The 17457-nt window shown below is 54.1% G+C and overlaps 1 protein-coding gene across 1 annotated transcript; it reads left to right on the top strand.

Annotated features, from left to right (window-relative positions):
• Window positions 1-3202: 3202 nt before the first annotated feature.
• On the top strand, window positions 3203-16122 carry ECH1 (enoyl-CoA hydratase 1). Its single transcript, XM_008173182.4, has 10 exons — window positions 3203-3329; window positions 6323-6500; window positions 8777-8865; window positions 9367-9491; window positions 10704-10752; window positions 11233-11297; window positions 14063-14133; window positions 14825-14896; window positions 15356-15506; window positions 15855-16122. Exons 1-10 carry the CDS (start codon window positions 3284-3286, stop codon window positions 15957-15959), a joined length of 951 nt encoding a protein of 316 aa, XP_008171404.2. The 5' UTR covers window positions 3203-3283; the 3' UTR covers window positions 15960-16122.
• The last annotated feature ends 1335 nt before the right edge of the window (window positions 16123-17457 follow it).

The raw sequence follows: 17457 nt of genomic DNA, 5'->3' as shown, positions 1-17457 counted from the left end.
AGAGTGGCATCAAGAGTGTGTTCCCTTAGGCTCTTGAGATTAGCAAACTGAGAATGGTCTGCGGCTTTCCCATTCATCGTAGGGAACAAAAAGCAAGTCGTAACCGAGAGCTTCAATTTGTGACATCACTCACCAGTGTAGGTTTGACATGAAAGACTTAGTTAGTTTGAAACTAGCCCAAACCTTCTCCTGAGATAAGGTGTTAATATCCAGAGAACCACTTGCATGTTCTTGATGTTCCTCACTTTCTGTTTTTTCAATTTTTGAAGTGCTATTACTGAGAAATGTACTGCTAAATAAAGCTTGTTTTCAAAGAGAATTCACCGTGAGTGGGATATGGAGATTTGTTTGCCATTAGATGGAAACCTTATGCCATAACTATGCATGGTGCTTTAGGTGGAAACCTTACCTGTTAATGTGTATAACACCATTAGTACGCAGCATGCTTTAGAAAAGACAGTGTCCCTTTCTGAGCCTGTATGATAGTGTAACAGACTACAAACTGCAGCCACATACTTGCCAATTAAAAGAAAACTGGAATCTGTCTTCTAAAAAAAGAATTCCTGAGTCAGATTTAGAGTGAATAATGAATGCTTTGAAATGTAATTCATTGAGGAGGTTGGGATGATTATTTTTCAGAATGTTACAGACGACGACTTAAACAGATCTGGTGTTAAAGGAACAGCATCTTTCATCATGAAGTGTTGAAACATGGAAGGAACACTCTCATTTATACACTTTTATGTCCTCTTTCTTGATATCTTCTGAGGACAAAACATCTGTGAGACCTTTTTAAAGATTTTACTTTTTTTAAAAAAAAATTTGGGGCAGTTTTGTGCCTTTGACTTGTATTTATGACTCTGAAACCACGTGAAGGGAAATGCAGCCATCTTTGGGGTGTGGGTGATTGGCCCTCCCCCACCATCGTGCAGTCTGACACTGCGGGAAATCCCTTCTTTGAAAAGTATTCAGTGGGATTTCTGATGTCTATGCCACTGATGAGGCTTCTCAGGTTTTCTCTGAAAGCCCTGCATGTGTGACTGAGTCAACCCAGAAACTGGACTACATCAGTAGTTGTGGAAAACACGGTGTACAGAAAGCTGACTGGGAGTTGGTGCTGTTTCCTTGTTTCTGTTCTTTCAATTATATTAAGCAACAGCTAAAAACACACTCACTCCTTAATGCTACTGTAGCAATGCCATGCGACAGTGAATGGGAGGCGGCCTGCACAGCTGTGAGACTGGCCGTATTCAGACCAATGGTCCATCTACCCCGCTATCCTCTCTTCAAGAAGGGCCAGTGCCAGCTGCTTCAGAAGAAATGAACAGAGAGCAATTATCAGGTGATCCATCCCCAGGTGCCAGTCCCAGCGTCTGGCAGTCAGAGATTTAGGGACACCCAAAGCATGGGATTATGTCCTAAATTCCCTGTAAACTACGTGCCCACACAGCAACCTATTTAGCACTGTGCAGGAACTCAGGAAACCTGGCTTGGGGAGGGGCGCCCCTCCACTGGCCCCAACCTAGCCCGCTCCACAAGTTGCTGCGGTGGCCCAGCCAGAGTCCTCACACCCCTGCACCCCAGCCCTGAGCCCCCTACCACACTCAAAATCCCTCTGCCCCACGCTCAACACATGAATTTTGTTATGCGCTCCAAGATGAAGGTCACGTGTCACATCACCTCCATATTGGTGCACATTGTAAAATTCATTCCGCACATGGGTAGGAAAAATTAGAGGGAACACTGGTTGTGTCCCTGAACATCTTGGCTAACAGCCACTGATGGACCTATCCTCCATGAACTTATCTGATTCTTCTTTTTAACCCATTTATCCTTTTGGCCTTCACAGTATCACCTGGCAACAGGTTCTACAGATTGTGTGGAAAAAATACTTGAAGCTGCTGCCTATTATCTTTATTAGATGAGTCCTGGTTCTTGTATTATGCGAAGGGATAAATAATTCATTTTTGTGACACGTCATGATTTTATAGACTTCTACCATATCCCCCCTCAGTCTGTCTTTTTAATCTCTCCTCAGATGGAAGCTGATTCATCCCCCCTTCATTGTTTTTTGTTACCCTTCTCTGTACTTTTTTCTAATTCTATCATCTTTTTTGGAGATGGGGTGACTAGAACTGCATGTAATATTCAAGGTGTGGGATTTATACAGTAGTAATATATTTTCTTATTTTCTATCCCTTTCCTAATTGTTCATAACACTGTGAGCTTTTTTTGACCGACGCTGCATATGGAGCGGATGTTTTCAGAGAACTATCCACAATGATTCTAAGACCTTTCTTGAGTGGGAACAGGTAGTTTAGATCCCATCATTGTGTATATGTAGTTGGGATTAGGTTTTCCAATGTGCATTATTGGCATTTTAGAATAGTATCATGAAGTGAGATGGTCTAGCAGATGTTATAAAGCTTCAACTATGCAAGAAAATTCTGCCTCATTAAATGCTTTTGTTAAAAAGTTGCACCTTTAACTTCAAATGTCTGCTGGGGACATTTATTTTGGTTTAATTTAACCCAATTAGGAACAGGTTTAAATTAAATTAAGCTGCCCCAGCTGTCCATGCACAATTACACCTCTTTAATACTGTGCCCTTTAATTAAACAAGCTGTCCCCTTGCGTGTTCAGGGGACGCTAGACTGTGGGTCGGGGAAGGCGTCTTTGCGGCCTCAGCACCTTAAGGAGGCATCGCTGAGTAAATCCTTACTTCCAACAGCTCCACAACCGCAGCTGGGAGTCACCAGCAACCGGGGCCCGCCGTGCTTCTGGGTCTGAACGATGCCATCCAAAAATGAACCTAAAAGCCCCCCAGAAAGGGGGGATGAGCGGGGAGGTTTCCGGGGGGGGGGGGGTTGACAAAGGCTGGGTTCTCTTGGGATGGGGGGTGGGCAGGGGCTGGGCCCCCTTGGGGGGGATGGGAGAGATGAGCCCTTAGGCCTCCCATGTTGCAGTGGCTGTACACGCCACCACTCCCCTGGGGAGCTTCATCCAGCCTGCAGCTCTCCCCCATGTGGCTCTGGGTACCACTTCCGCCTCTGTAGGTGTCATGGCGGACGGGCCTCCTTCCGCCTCGCTGGGTGTTATGGCGGAAGGAGGGGGCGGGGCTGAGAACAGGCCGCCATCTTTCCTTCGGTGTGCCCTTAGTGAAAATGGCGGCGGTGGGGGGGGGGGGCGGGGCTACGGGTCAGGTGACTAGGGGCGGGGCGGGGCTGCCCAGCACTCGGCGCGCGAGACGCGGCTGGCAGCGGCCGCGGCGCGAGAGGCTTCGATGGCGGCGGTTGCGGGCTCCGTCCTGAGGGGGCTGCTGAGGAGACGTGAGGGACAGGGACCCTCTGACCCCTCCCTGACCTCTGACCCCTCCCCTTGCACCCTGACCTGTCCCCCCCCCCCGTGTCAGTCATGGGGGCGAACCCCCCCTCATGTCCAGCCCCCCCCCAGTTTAGGAGCCCCCCCACTTCGCCTGGGGGAGCCCCCCCCCTCCTGGTCCTACCCCCCCCCCAGGGCACCTTGTTCTCTCCTGCTGCTGACCCCCCCCCCCCCCAATTTCAGGTAGCCCCCCCTCCCTGTGCTGGCTGCCCCCCCCCCCTCCCTGTGCAGGTAGCCCCCCCCCCCCTGTGCTGGCTGCCCCCCCCCCCCCTCCCTGTGCAGGCTGCCCCCCCCCCCTGTGCAGGCTGCCCCCCCCCCCCTCCCTGTGCTGGCTGCCCCCCCCCCTGTGCAGGCTGCTCCCCCCCCCCCCAGTCAATAGCCCTCTGGCAGCTGGGGCTGGATGGGCAGGGCGGGGCGCCCTGCAGAGGCGGCGTGAGCCGGTGGGTAGCGCACAGGCCTGGGGTGCAAGTCCCTGTCCCCTGCCTCAGTTTCCCCACCTGTACAACGCAGGGGGGACCAGGCTACCGACCTGCTCCGCGTGACCCACGCGGATTCTGACCAGCCGGGCGGCGTTACCCGTGTGTGCGTGTGCCCGGCGCCGTGGACGCGGTTTCTGGACCCGACGGTGGAAGCGTTTATCGGCCTGGGCGGATTTGCGTTGAAATACGTCGGCGGGTAGCTGCGTGGATCAGCTGGGCCCTCGCGAGGGAGGACGAACCAGTGGTTAACATGCTGGGCCGGGCCTTGAGAGATCTAGGTTCAGTCTCCCCTGCCCCCTCACCCCCAGGTTCCCCTGTGTGATCTGGGGCAAGTCCCTTATTCGCACCGTGGGTCAGGCCTGGCCTACGCTAAAAAGTTAGGTTGACCCTCAGCTATGTTGCTCAGCGGTGTGAAAAATCCCCACCCCAAGCGATGCAGTTATGTCGTCCTAACCCCCCTTCCCTCCCCGCTGTGGATAATACTTCAGCTGACCTAGCTACCACCTCTCGGGCAGGTGGATTGCGTACAGGAGAACCGCTGCCGTGGGTGTCGGTCGTGTCTACGCTGAAGCGCTGCGGCTGTGCCGCTGAAGCATTTCAAGAGCAGACAAGCCCTCGGTTTTCCCAGTTGTACAATGGGAGTACTAGCCCAGCCTGGCCCTCTCTCACTGGAGGATTGGGCAGTGCTCAGATACTACAGTAAGGGGCGGGGGGCGCGGTGGTGGCATAGAATAGAAGTACTGAAGATAGCTAGATCGGGATCTGCTCCAATTCCCAGGGCTTCTGCGTGTGTGGAATCTTTCCGGAGAAAACATTTTGCAAACAGAGGCGAAGCAGGGTGGCCTGAGCACCCAGGCTCGGCCCCGGGGAAAGACTTAGGCAAGGAGTTACCTGTTGCCCAGTTGCTTCTGGGTGCAAACAGCTCTGAACCACTCTCTCCCCCGCCCCTCCAATGTGAGCATGCTTTTTATGAGCCAGACTCCGAAAGCCTGTTCAGAGGACACTAGAGGAAAGGTTGAGTCTCCGATAGCACTGCACTGACGTGCAGCGTTGAGTATTGTCCCAGGAATGCATGGGGTGTTCAGGGGGTTTTATGTCTCCCTTCTCTTACCCCTTCCATCCAAACATCCGAAAGTCCTTTGTGGACATGAGTGAATTCAGCCTCACAGCCCTGTGAAGTAGCTCAGTGTCCTTGCTCTATAGTTGGGGAAACTGAGGTGCAGAGTGGGGATGGGACTTGCCTGAGGTCACAGAACAGGTCGGTGACAGAACTGGTCCCGATAGGGATGGTTAGAGCAGGGGGGCTGGGAGTCAAGACTCCAGGGTTCTATCCCAGCTCTGGCAGGGAAGTGGTGCCTAGTGGTTAGAACAGGAAGGGTGGGAGTCAGGACTCCTGGGTTCTATACCTGGTTGTGGGAGGACAATGGTGTCTAGTGGTTAGAACAAGGCGGCTGAGAGTAGAGACTCAGGTTCAGTTCTTAGCTCTGAGAGGGAGTGTGTTCTAGTGGTGAGAATAGAGAGGGATGTGGGGCTAGGACTCTTGGGTTCTCTTTCCAGATGTTGCAAGTCACGTCCCCGCTCTATGCCTCCGTTTCCCCAAGTTGCAAAATGCAGCTAATGTTGCTCCCCCTCATGTGGGTGGTGAGGATTAAGGCACTGCAGATGAACAAGGGAGCAGTCTGCTCGTTTACATACAAATAAAGCTGTTCAAGTTGTGCAGATTTGAGATCCCCTAGGAAGGACGGAGACAAGTCTGGGGATTTTTTTCAGAGATAAAATTGGGGGAGGGGGACCACTGTGTAAATAAAATTGCATAATAAATTCCGCACCTAGAGGAAGATTTTAAAAAAGCACCACCTGGAAAAAATTAACCCACCCTCCTCCTTTTCTCTAACGACACCAGCTTCCTTATGTGCTCTGTGTCTTATCGCTCCATCTCCATGCAGCTCCCTGGTTAATTATTCTTCCAAACCCTTGCCTCTGTCAGGACACATTGAGCCTTGGAGGCAGCACTGAGCTTTAATCTTTGCGTGGCGAGGAAAACCGAGGCTGAGACACTGTAACTTGGGTTCCATCATTTGGGCTGCGAAATTCTGACTCAGGCACTGACTTTCAAAAGGGCCAAGCCCAGAGGAGCTCCGACAGCACTGAATGTACCCGTAGGCCCCTTTGTGCTGTGCAATATGCAGACAGCCCCTGTGTCAGAGCTTACAGATGAAATAGACAAGGAGTGGGAGGGGAAACTCAGATATGGGGGAAAAGGGATGTGCCTGAGGTCTGTGGCAGAGCCAAGAATAGAACCCAGGAGTCCTGAGTCTCCTGTGCCCTATCCATTGGGCTACACTGCTCCTCTTATGTTTACCAAACTCTGCCCCATTTAATAGTGCAGCCCAGTACCCCCCCAGGGAATTCTCCTGCGCTGGGATCCCTGATGTTAATAGGCCGCGTTTCTCTTTTCCCAGAGCTGTCTGCTCAGAGTCAGCCACTGCTGAGCTTCAGAGCCATGTCGTCGGCCGCAGAGCAGCCCCCTGCATCTCACAGCTATGAGACTCTGAAGGTGTCCCGGGTGCGGGAGAAAGTGTTCCACGTGGAGCTGAACCGGCCGGACAAACGGAACGCCATGAATGCAGTGTTCTGGAGGTAATCCTAGGATCGCTGGTGGAGGGGCCCATGAGAGATCCCCTAGCGCCGCCACTCCCCCCTCAATCCCCTTATGCTGAGGCTAGATTGTGTCCCTAGACAACAAGAAACAAGCAAGGAGAGGGAAGCGGCCAGTTAGTGGCTGTTCTTGTGGTGTCGACCGCACATGTTGCTCTGCCAGGCGGTGGGTGAACTGGGTCAAATCTCAATCAGATTTCTGCCCCAGTGAGCCCAGAACCGAATGTGACCGCATCAGGGTGGGGCAGCATTGGAGTGCAGTGGTTCTCACCCATTCTGGGATTAGGACCAAACCTTGATGGCTTGTCGTAACCCGGTAAATAGCCGTAGTGCTAAAATAAACCAAACACATCGGGCTTACTACATATTTCTTACCCTTGCTGTAGAATATACAAATCATTGTGATACATACTAAGTACACCAGGCGTACCACAGCAGTGGCTCCCGTCCCAAGGCCTGGCTCGGCTCTGCTCCCCGCTCCCAGCATGGCGACCTGGGGTACTGGGACGCAGCGCCACTCAAGTTTGGCCCAACCACCCCTTTGTCATGATGGAGGGGTAGATGGGCCAAACTTGCAACAATGTGCCCCATGTAACAGTGCTCGGAGTGGGGAGCCATGCCCAGCCAGCCCCACGGGACTGGAGCTGCTATTGTGGGATGTATACACAGCGAGCTCTGCAACCCTCCCACCCCACCCTGGGGGCAGGACACTCTCCCTCCCCCCATGGACGTCCTGCCTGGCCATTTGACACATTCTAGCCACGCGTTGGAGTTGCAACTTAGGGGTTGAGAAACCCTGGAAAGAGGGGATGTGTCATGGGAGGAAGCTGTACTGGGAGAAGCCACAGCTGATTTCCTGAAATGGCTGGGAGCAGTCCTGGTGAACTGGAGAGGTCTGGTGAAAGGTAGGTTTGTGTTTAGGGGCTGGGGCTCAGAAGACGTGGGTTCGATTCCTGCCTCTGCCGCGGATTCCTTTTCAGCACAGCTGGCCTATAAAGCCCTCTTCTAAAGCAGCACGTTTCCTGGTGAGGTGCTGCCGATAGGATGTTCTTAGCTGGGGTCGCTGTTGCTTTACCATCCTCACCCTGAGTCGGGATGTTTCCATGTCCTTCCCCAGTTTTAGCCTGTCTGATCCCACACCACCCAAGAGATCAAAAACAAAGGTGGGGTTTTGATTCTCTTGCGCTCGTGCTGTGCCATGTGTCTCCTCTAAGCCAACTGTCTTTGCACTTAAAGAGCCTCGTCCCCAAGTCACGTCCAACAGGTAGGGAACTGGCCTTGAAACTTGTTGGAGCTGGTTGGGTCTTGTCGTCAGACGCTACCGATGTAGCGCTCTGCTCTGTTCAATGTTGATATCAGTCGGCTGCGTGTGTGTTCCCTCTGTGTGCTGTCCCAGCTCTGCGCAGATCACTGGCACAGCAGACCCTGAGAGACCCCCCCAATGACCACAGACTCTTGTAAGGTACGAAGGCACCCGAGCCAGGTTTATTGTCAAAGAGAAACACAGTCTCCAGCTCCCTGAATCAGATATCCAAGGTGCTGCTAGCTAGTACATATGTGCTCCCTGACAATGGACCGGCTCAATCAGTGGCGAGACTTTCCCTAGGCCAGACAAAGACATCCACTCAGGGATGCATTCTTATACACAGGTACAAACAGATTACACATCACTCCTGACGTAGCAAGGTGCAATCCCTCGACGTAGCAAGGTGCCGCCTCTCACCTTGTACATGTTGGTTCAAACAAAACAACTCTATCCATCATATTCCCCTTTTGACCCTGTCTTTAGGATGGGTCGGCTTGTTCCTTGTTATCGGTGTGGAACGTTCCAGTATCAGAGTGTCCTGGTACCTCTAGCATCCAGTATCTTTTAGGTGTGTGTATTTTTGCAGCATCAGCCCTTTCCTTGCCAGCGTCTGTGAGCAGGGCCTGTCTCTGGCTCACAGCTTCACTTTGCTTTACGTTAGCAAAGTCTTGACCATTACTTTCATTCAGGCCTTAGGCCTCATACCGGGCCTCTGATACCAAGGTTTATATCTCAGGGCTTCCTCTTACTACAGGTCTCAGCCTGGTGCCTGGTGGGATGGTGTCTGGATCAGCCAATGGGTCGGAGTCTGAACTCCTTTCTCGCCCCTAGAGAGTGAGCGGGGTGCTCTCAAGAAATAGGGGTGAGGGTTTTTGTAATTTTTTGGGATGGCTGAAGTAACTGTTCCTCTAGCGAGGGCCCGGTTGATCTCCCGTTGCTCTGATCCCTGCAGGGAGATGGTGGTGTGTTTCAACAAGATCGCCCAGGACTCTGAGTGCCACGCAGTGGTGGTGTCGGGTGCCGGGAAGCTATTCACTGCAGGTAAGGAAACCCGAATGTGCTAGACGCGGGGAGAGCCTCGGATGAGCGGCTTATGTGTCGTGGACATGGGATGGGTTCCCTGCCGGCCGGAGGCCAGCTCCCGGGTTGCGATAGTGACCAGTCGCTATGCAAGAGGTTCTTTCAGTGGACATCGTTGGACTTAGGAGCGGCACTGGGCCAGTCTCAGCATCGCCTCCCCCGGTGTGGGGCTGGCAGGACTGTTCTGGGCCGGGCCAGTAGAAGCCATCCTGGGCCAGTCTCAGTGCATCTCCCCTGGTTGGGGCAGGTAGGAGCAACACCAGTCTCAGGCATGAGTCTCCTCCCCCTGTCCTGCATGACCCCGGGGGCCCTGACCTCACCACTAGCAGTCAGTGTCTTAGCAGCTGAGTGTCTAGGTCCCTGTATCTGGGCCTGCAGGGCCACAGGGAGGTCGATCGGTAGTCTTGTGATTGAAGTAGGGCTGTCTGTGATTTTCCTCCTGCCCTCACCCCCCTGCCGTAGGCATCGACCTCATGGAGATGGGCAGCGTGTTTGTGATGGTGGAAGGGGACGACACGGCTCGCAAGGCGTGGAACCTGCGCAAGAAGCTCAGGGAGTATCAGGAGAGCTTCACGGTGCTGGAGAGGGTGAGAAGGCTCGGCAGGGACACAAGCCAGGCAGATGTTCTTGCCTGGTGTGGACTAGGAGGGAAATGTTTGCTTATCTTAATTGTGTGTATGAAATGCAAGTAGAAAGCAGGCCTTAAAGCCTAAACTTCAGGCTTCAGACTAGCTAAAGTTACGTTTGTTAGGAGGAGTAAATAAAAAGTATGAATAGTTGTGACGCCAGCCACAACCTTGAGTCATGGTCATCAATGTGTTTTCGTTTTAACAAGTGGTGTAGGGGAATTTTTAAATGGCTTGAAATATTTGCAACTGCAGAATTTGCATTGATGCGAATGATAATTAAAATATTATTATTAATAGCCAATAACATATTTGAGTATAACAATTAAATATAATAGCAAAAAAAATAAATTTAATATTAATCAGCCTATAATTCAGTATAAATAGGGTAGCTCCCAATTTATAGAACGCTTCATGCACAGCTTAAGAAAAAACCCTTTACCCATTTCTTCATCAAAAAAAATGAATTGCCCCTTAATGCTGTTTCACCTTAAAATGCAAGTATAAATATAAAATTATTATGCTGTAAAGTCTTTTGTGCATGCTTGCTTTAGTATTATCGTATCAAACATTCTTAAATTTCATTTCTTGTCGCTTACAGTGTTGTTGTAGCCGTGTTGGTCCCAAGATATTAGCGCGACAAGGCGGGGCAGTGCAACTGTAATACCCCTAACAGTAATAAAAATGTACAGCACCTGGCACAATGGGGGCTGGGCCATGACTGGGGCACCTGGGTGCTAGCGTAATATACCTTATAGCAATAAAAATATACAGTGCCTAGCACCATGGGGGCCTGATTCATGACTAGAGCTCATGGGCCCTACGATAATACATATAACAACAATAACATGGGATCACCGAGAACTGCATCCGAGCATCTTCCTGGCAATACCTCCCTGACCCCTGGCTAGCACTGTAGCTCCCTGCACCAACCCCCCTTGGGGGAGTGTTCCCTGCCCTTCTCCCATTGTATCGGGGCTTCCCTGCAGCCCCCAGCCCCACTGTCAGCCCTGAAATCAGGATGCGAGCCAGAACCTGCCCATCTGGACAGAGCAGGGCGTAGAAGCCCCAACGAGCCAGCGTCCCTGCTACCCTTAGTAGTGGGTTTCCGAGCTGGGCAGGGGTTGATTTGCTTTGGCTCCTCTGATTAACGTCCCCTTGGCTTTCTTCCAGTGTCCGAAGCCCGTGATCGCCGCTGTCCACGGAGGCTGCGTTGGGGGAGGTGAGGCCCATCGGCTTGGGAATGGGGCTCCTCGTGGGGGTGAGATGGGCTGGAATCAGCAATAGGCTGCGGAGCCTTTCACGCCTAGATCCCTGCTTCCAAACGGGCACAGGCCATGGGGGACTGAAGGCACCGGCTGTTCAGCAGAGAGTGCTGAGGGTGCGACTCCCAGCAGAGAGACGGCCAAACTGCCCTCAGAACTGACACTAGTTGGCAGCTTCACGGCAAGGCCAAGCTGGCAGTTATATCAGTGAATCAGTAGGGGGCACCCTTCCCTCTGAGTTAGTATTGAACCCCACACAGCACTAGGGGGCGCCGGGCACCCATCCATATAGGGGATGTCCCAAGGGGAATTTTTGTCTGAACCTCCCTGAAGACTTCTGGCACCAGAGAGAGGGAGAACGAGGATAGGAAAGCAGAAAGGGTGGAGGTGTGGGAATGTTACGGCAGGACCAGAACGACTGTCGGTTCCTTTTGCAGGTGTAGACCTGATCTCTGCCTGTGATATCCGGTATTGCACCCAGGATGCATGGTTCCAAATTAAGGTATGTCCCCGGCCCTTTGCTGCCCTTCATTTGAGGGCAGAAATCAGATTGTCGCTGGCTTTTTAAGCATGTTTTGGGGCATGCTGGTGTAGTAAGTGAAGGCAACATAGTGAAGGCCTAATGAAGGCCCAGTATGAGGCCTGAACCAAACTAAAGTAATGGTCAAGGCTTTGCTAGCATAGAAAGCAAAGTTAAGCTATGAGCAAGAGGCAGGCCCTGCTCACAGAAGCTGGCAAGGAAAGGGCTGATGTTGCAGAAATATATAATCATTTAGCATAGTTACAGTATAAACATGGTACCAAGACATTCCACAGATAACATGGAACAGACCGACCCATCCCAATGACAGGGGCAAAAGGGTAAAATGATGGATAGAGTTGTTTTGCTCGAACCAACAGGTACAAGGTGCGAGGCGGCACCTTACTGCATAGAGGGGTTGTACCTTGCTACGTAGAGGGGTTGCACCTCAGTATGTCAGGAGTGATGTGTAACTTGTTTGTATCTGTGTATAAGAATGTGTCCCTGGGGTGGTGTCTTTGTCCGGCCACGGGGGCAGTGGAAAGTCCCGCCACTGAGCCGGGTCCTTGCCAAGAGGCACTTTTCTCGTAGTATGCCCTGAATTAGGCTCAGAAACCTACAGGGAACTGCAATTGTGTCCGAGATCGCAATAAACCTGGCCGAGGTGCCTTTGTACCTTACTAGACTCTGTGGTCATTGGGGGTTCTTGTCGGATCTGCTGTGTCTGCGCAGAGCTGGGGCAGCACACAGAGGGAACACATGCACGCAGCCGAGTGATATCAACAGGAGGAAGCAGAAGCACCACACCGGTAGCCTCTCACAACAGCTGGGACAGCACTGTGCTTTTTTTGGCTCTATTACTTTGTAACATACCAGCAGCGCTACTCTGTTTTCCACCCCGCAGAATATAAGGCATTTACGCAGCTGTGCAATTGTCCTCCAGAATCCGAGCTCCTTTGATGCTTCCCAGGGGTATCCAGGGTTTTCAGGCACCTTTACCATGAGGCAGTCTGGTCTGTGGATCAGCGCCCTGAAACCACCAGGCTCTGGCCCTGCTCTCTCTGTACAGGCAGCGATAGGCACACACTAACTCATGAGCTCTTGGATTATCCCTCTGGAGTGCCCAGCCCCTGCTGTGCAGAACTCTCAGATCCGCTATTCCCAAAAGAAAAATACACGCCAGCTTGTAAGACTCAATGCAATTATGTAGAGTGAGAATAAGTTTATTGTCAAACAGAGATTCAAGTGCTAGCAAGTGAGAAGGTTGGAAAGAAACGGTTACATATAAAACAAAATCATAACGCTTCTTAGAGCCTCCCCTTCTCTAACAGGGCATCCCCCCCGTCTCCTACAAGATAGCGTAACCCCAGTGTTTTCAACAAGTTTACTTCCTAGGTGAAAGGTGCCAGATTGTCGCTCTGCACCCCCAAATATACCAAAAACAAACCTGCGATGTTCACCTCAAAATAGGGCATCTCCTCTCTTCCCCCGCGGTTTAGCTCTTCTCGTTAATTTCCTTCTGACGTCTCTTCCAGCTCTTCACGGGCATTGGCATGCTAATAGACGCCTATTGTATGACACAGTGAGAGAAGTCTCAAGGCACGCTACCTTTGAGTGACCTGCTTTCAACTACAGCCCTAAAGAACAGAATTTTCAGCATATATAGAACTCCTCACTATTTTCTGTACTTAAATTTTGCAGTGATTACAATGACCAGTGTGACGCAGGTTTTCAGTAGAGGTGACCCTTTTGGTGAGCCCATGGGCTCCCTATACCCTTATGTACCCCTGGGGCAGGTGGCATCAAGAGGTCCCTGAGTCACAGTTGCCTTTCATGGTTCTGCAGAACCCCTTTGGGATTTGTACTGATGCCTGAATATGCCGAGAGCCTAAACCAATAGCCCAGGGAACCCATTTATGTCAGCTCTGTGGCTTGGTGACGATGCGTTAGAGTTATGGTAGTGGCACGCACACACACGCGCACACACACACACACACACACAAATACTCTCACTGCAAGGTTGCTGCATAACTTTATTTCTTAGAATCCACAATCCTAACACACTAACCCCCCAAACCAGAGCAAGACAAAGCAGGCTGCTCTCTGAGGCAGAGGGGCTCAGCTCACCCTAGTTTGCTCTGAGCTGGCTCTTTGCTGACTGAGTCTGATCTCCCGTTTTCCTACAGCGCCCCCCTGGCCTGCCAGCAGGACCAGGAAAACCCCAGAGCATTTAAAGTAACAGATCACAAGCGTAACCCACTTTTCAGTCCGTCTCAGGATGGCGGTAGCGGGTGCTGGACAGGTATAGCAAGACAGTCGCTGCTTGGAAGAGTTTATGTTGTCAAAGGGAGAAAGGGGGTGGCTGATAGAAGCAGAGTGGTTGGCTGGCAAACGTGCCATTCCCTCGGCAACAATTACTACAGCCACCTTCCTTACCCCAGCTCCATGTGGCTCCCTCTAGCGGTGGCTGGGCCACATACGGTGCCTTCTGCAGCCCTGGCCAGCAGAGCTGGGTTTTTTAGCTGAGGCAGGAGAGATTCGTGGTTTAAGACCCGGGTTCTGTCCCTGCTGTCGTTGTGTAGCCGGGGCCGTTTCCCCCGCAGATCATGGTCACAGAATCACACCCACCCCGCCCCCCCACGGTGCAGCTCCCTTGTGTTTTGTGTGGTCCAGTGAGCTGACGCCCCTTCTGCCTCACGTCTAGGCACGAGGGTGTCTGATCCCTGCCCTTCTCTCCCCCCTTGCAGGAGGTGGATATCGGGCTGGCGGCAGACGTGGGCACGCTGCAGCGCTTGCCCAGGATCATCGGGAACCAGAGGTATGTACCTGTGGCCGGTTTCAAACGTGGGGACAGGTCAGAGCCTGGATTCTCCCCAGCCCCGTTAAAAGAGGCAGTCAATTGACTGAGAGCTGGTAGATCCATGGGGGTTAGGTTGGGTGCCACCGAATCTGAGCATCAGTGCCTGGAAAAATGCCCCTTTCACACTTCTCCGGGCCCTGTCCTCCCTCACCCCAGGTCCCACCACAGCCCCCCATCATGGGGAGTCGATTCCACCTTTGACCCCCAATTTGAGCATCGCTGACTCTGCCTGGCCATGCTCCTTGAATTGAATTGGTCACATTCTAGGCTGACTCATGAGTCGCCCTGTGGCCTCTGCCCACGGGACCTTGCTGGGGAGGGGGAGTGGGAACAGCCCAAGGCCTGCGGCGCTTAGAGAGACTGCGGAGGGCTCCAACCCAGCTGAAGGGCAAAGGATTTAGGATCCATTCTCCCCCACCTAGTACTCCCCACTGGTCGCCCAGCACCCCTGGAACGTGGCTGGGTGTCGGGGAGTAGCTGTGTTTCTTGCAGGGCAGGGCCGCAGGCTTGCTGTGCCGGCAGAGGGAGAGGGGAGACGTGGAGGAGGGATCAGTACAGCGTAGCTGGCAAGGTGCAGCCTCTCCCCGAGGGGTGTGTGTGTGTGTGTCTGTGTCATGCCCACACCTGTCCCTGTGCTCTCCCTCCCCAGCCTGGTGAACGAACTGGCCTTCACCGCCCGCAAGATGATGGCTCCGGAAGCTGAGAGCAGCGGCTTGGTCAGGTAGCCGCCCCCCCTACGCATGTTACCCAGGGGGGCGAATGCCCCCCTCCTTCCAGAGCCAAAGCCCCCTGTGCTGCCAACACACAGGTGGCTAAAGGAGGCACAGAGAGGGCTTGGGGGCTTCTCCTAAACTTCCCAAGTCTGTGGCTGTTTTGGGAGGAGACCCAGGAGTCCTGGCTCCCCTGCCAGAGCTGGGGATAGAACCGAGTCGCCCTCTGTGTGACTCCTTCTCCCGTGCAGGCTGAGGGCTTCCTTCCCCCCACTGCATGGGTTTATGGGGTAGAGCCACTGGGGGGGTCCGGGCCAGGCCCCCTGTCGTGATGTGCACGGTGACTGGCTGGAGACCCCGCGGCTGCGAACTGGTTCTGTCCCATCCGCAAGGTGGTGGGCGCGGTTGTCCCGGCTCTGGGGGTTGGAGCGCCCCCCTTAGCTTCACATAGCTCCTCCTCCTCTCCCCAGCCGGGTTTTCCAGGACAAGCAGGCCATGCTGGAGGGCGCCTTTGAGCTGGCGGCCGACATCGCTGGCAAGAGCCCCGTGGCCGTGCAGGGCACCAAGGTCAACCTAGTCTACTCCAGGGACCACTCCGTGCCCGATGGCCTGCGGTACATGGTGAGCAACCAAGCTGCTGCCCCCTAGCCCTGACCCACAGCCCCCTGGGGTCCCCATCCACAGCTCTGCCAGTGCCCCTCATTCCCGGCCCCCGGGCTCCCCACACACAGCTGAGCCAGTGCCCCTCAACCCCGACCCACAGCCCCTGCTATCCCAGCCCTGGGCTCCCCCCTCACAGCTCTGCTGATGCCCTTCATTCCTGACCCCCAGCCCTCTGGGCTCCCCACACACAGAGTTGTGCTGGTGCCCCTCAACCCCGACCCACAGCCCCTGCCCCGGAACTCTGCCTGCAGCCCCCTGTGGCTAGAGGCGAATGGCCCAGTGCGTTACCTGCCCTGCCTCCCCCAGGCCACCTGGAACATGAGCATGCTGCAGACTGAGGACCTCATGAAATCTGCTCAGGCTGCCCTGGAGAAGAAGAGCCCCAAGGACGTCCTGTACTCCAAGATGTAGCTGCGGCTCAGCCGGACTCTTCGCCCACGGTGCCTTTAGTGTGACCCCCTTTCTGGGGCGGGCCCTGGGGCCTGCACTAGCCCCGAGAGCTCGTTTCATAGCAGAAGCAGCCACCAATGAGATCATCCCAGAGTTGTTATTAATAAACTGAAAGCCAAGCAAACCTGCCCTCTGCTGCATGAGGTCTGGGGCTGAGCAATGGGGCCAGGGCCAGCCGTGAGCAGCCACGTGGCCCAGAGGGAGGGGTCCAGGGTTTGAACATGGGAGAACGGGAGCCCCAGGTGGGGGCTGGACAGTGGCAAGGGGCAGAGGCCAAGGCCGGGAATAGCCTCCGCTGGAAGGAGCAGCCACTGTAGCCGTTACCCAAGCTGCCGGGGGGTGTCTGGGGAGACACCTCCTCTTCCTGCCCCCAAGGTGGGGGAGGGGGAAAGCGGCACTCTCAGGCCTACACCAGGTAGCTGGCGGAGGCTGAATTGCAGTGTGAGTGACGCTGCCCCTAGGAGGGGGCACGATGGGGGGCACCAGCCCCAGGGGAACAGTAGGGCTTGGCTATACAGCAGGTGCTTTCTGCCCCCTTGCTGCTGGCTCAGGCACCAGAGCTAAAGTGGGGGGCTGGTGGGTGGGGAGCCCAACAGGGGAAAGGGGGGTTGTGTCCCCTTAGCATGAGGGAGCCTTGTGGGTCCCTGCCGGGGCTCAGCCCCCTGCCTCCATGGGCCGCTTTCTCCCACCACCCCCGCCAGAGATGGGCACTTTGCAACCTCTCAACATCTCCCTGGAGCACCCAGTCCCGGGCTGCTCACAGACCCACTGTTCCCACGGGAACAGGGGCCACCGCTTGTTCCTTGCACAGTCGAAGGCCGTGCCCCTGAACACACGGCACCGCCGGGGGGGGGGGGGGGTTATAGTGAAAACGGGGCCATGTTTATTTAACAAACAGCTTCAGCAGCGAGGAAGCCACAGTCCTAACCCCGGCTTCTCCGTCCCCGGTCCTGCCACCAGTGTCAGCCAAGCCTGGCCCTGGGCCCCCCTTCACCAAACAAACCCCGTTACCAGCCTGGGTGAAGGATAACGGGGGAACTGCTGCACCCCCCCCTTCCCCCTCCTCCCCAGCTGGAGCTGAAGCAGTTCATTGTCTTTACTCCCTGCGGTTCTGGGTTGTTTTCCAAAAGGACCCAAGTCTCCTGAGTAGCGTTTTGCTTCGTCTGTCAATGGGTGACGGTTGTGAAATTGGCACGTGAGCTGCCTAGGAGTGAGAAGGGGGCTGCACCTGATGCCTGCCAGGTGTCTGTGCCCCCCTTTTCGTAGCAGACCTACAGCCCATAATAGTACAGACCCCGTGCTTTGCAGTCGGCCGCAGGCTTTCAGCAGAGACCTTAGGAGACACCCTGTAGTGACTACAGCAAGACCAGCGCCGGGGAGCCCTGTATGTGTGATGCACCTGCTGCCGTTGGCACGGAGCGCTCCCTGGCTCCCGCGGGTGCTGGAATCCCCTCAGCAG

Source organism: Chrysemys picta, chromosome 17, assembly GCF_011386835.1.
Source record: "Chrysemys picta bellii isolate R12L10 chromosome 17, ASM1138683v2, whole genome shotgun sequence".
In the NCBI taxonomy this organism is placed as follows: Eukaryota; Metazoa; Chordata; order Testudines; family Emydidae; genus Chrysemys; species Chrysemys picta.
This window is presented reverse-complemented; position numbering and strand designations above follow the sequence as displayed.

Coding starts and splice junctions, on each gene's coding strand:
- ECH1 (XM_008173182.4), top strand. CDS start 3,284: ATGGCGGCGGTTGCGGGCTCCGTCCTGAGGGGGCTGCTGAGGAGAC. Junction 3,330..6,322: donor GAGGGGGCTGCTGAGGAGAC/GTGAGGGACAGG, acceptor CTCTTTTCCCAG/AGCTGTCTGCTCAGAGTCAG. Junction 14,134..14,824: donor AGGATCATCGGGAACCAGAG/GTATGTACCTGT, acceptor CTCCCTCCCCAG/CCTGGTGAACGAACTGGCCT.